General features: G+C 39.2%; 1 protein-coding gene across 2 annotated transcripts in view; it reads right to left on the reverse strand.

Annotated features, from left to right (window-relative positions):
- Window positions 1-984, reverse strand: part of rab28 (RAB28, member RAS oncogene family) — a 20,468-nt gene extending 19,484 nt beyond the window's left edge. The window contains exon 1 of one of the 2 annotated variants that reach the window (XM_059515360.1): window positions 607-980. In XM_059515360.1, coding sequence (XP_059371343.1) covers window positions 607-681 — 75 coding nt within the window. In that variant the 5' untranslated portion in view covers window positions 682-980. Of the gene's footprint in view, window positions 1-606 lie in introns of both variants that reach the window. The other variant, XM_059515361.1, reaches the window with a different exon arrangement.
- Between the last annotated feature and the right edge of the window lie 381 nt (window positions 985-1,365).

Here is a 1,365-nt window from a genome sequence, read left to right on the forward strand (position 1 = left end):
CATCAGTGTCACAGACGTATATTTGTAGAAATACACAACAATACATTGTATGAGTCACAATTATACATTTCTCTTTTATGCCAAAAATCATTAGGATATTAATTAAAGATCATGTACCATGAAGATATTTAGTAAGTTTCCTTCCATAAATATATCAAAACTTAATTTCTGATTAGTAAAATGCATCGCTAAGAACTTCATTTGAACAACTTTAAAGATGATTTTCTCAATATTTAGATTTTTATTTTGCTCCCTCAGATTCCAGATTGTTAAATAAAACGAAAGATTTTTTTCAATGTTTTTCTTTTTATATTGCTTGTTTAAATCATATGATCTCATTTTATTTGGCAGATGTTTTACACCTTTCAAAGATATAAAGAAAGCGTACTGACCCCAAGCTTTAGTATATAAGAGTAGCATACAGTGTGGTATTTCATTAGGCTATAATAACATGTCTAATTCGTGTTTATTGGTGTATACACCAATTAATGTGAACGCTATTCCCATGTAATCACCGTGCGTTCATTAAGCGAGGACTGAATCTGATCTGCTGATGATTGTGATCAGATGATAAGAGTTCTCCAGGATCTGTAACGTTAACGTTACCTTCCCGGACGCTCCGTCTCCCAGCAGCACGATCTTCAGCTGCCGCTCCTGGATCTCCTCCTCAGAGTCCGACATCCCTCGCAGATCACGACACACACACGAGGTCACGAACCGAACTCACGCCGTTAAACACGGAGAAGCGGAGATTTAAGAGCAGCGCGATGTTAATCTGATCACGATCCGCTCGCCGCCATCTTTCCTCGGAGCGAACCAACACACCTTCATCAGCGCCACCGCGAGCCGAGCTCCAACACGAGGTTCAACCGCCGTGTGACGTCACCGTCTCACAGATATCCAGATAAACTCAGCAGTTATCAGTTTACTGTTTAATTCTGGAGCGAGCGCGATTTACTGTGTTTGTGTGAACAACGCACCCTCGATGCGCAGGAGTGGACTCGTCCTCCGTGACGCTTCCCTGTCGCCATGGACACAGAGAGCGCGCGCGCGCGCGCGAGGCGGGGGGGTTAAACAAAGCCTATTTTAACATTAAATCCAAGATTTACAACCACATTGTTGTTTTATCAATTAAAATAAAATTATAACTCCATCATCAATAACACATAAAACCTAAATAATACCCCAAATTAAAAAAAAATACATTCATACACACACAAACTCTCTCTCAATCACACACACACACACATTTATTATATATGTATAATATAATAATTATTTTATTCTGTTCGTGCAATATTCAATGCTTTGACAATACTGTGCAAGTCAAGGCAATAAAGCTCACTTGAATTGAATTGAACGAGA

The sequence above is a fragment of the Carassius carassius genome, chromosome 29 (assembly GCF_963082965.1).
Source record: "Carassius carassius chromosome 29, fCarCar2.1, whole genome shotgun sequence".
NCBI lineage: Eukaryota > Metazoa > Chordata > Actinopteri > Cypriniformes > Cyprinidae > Carassius > Carassius carassius.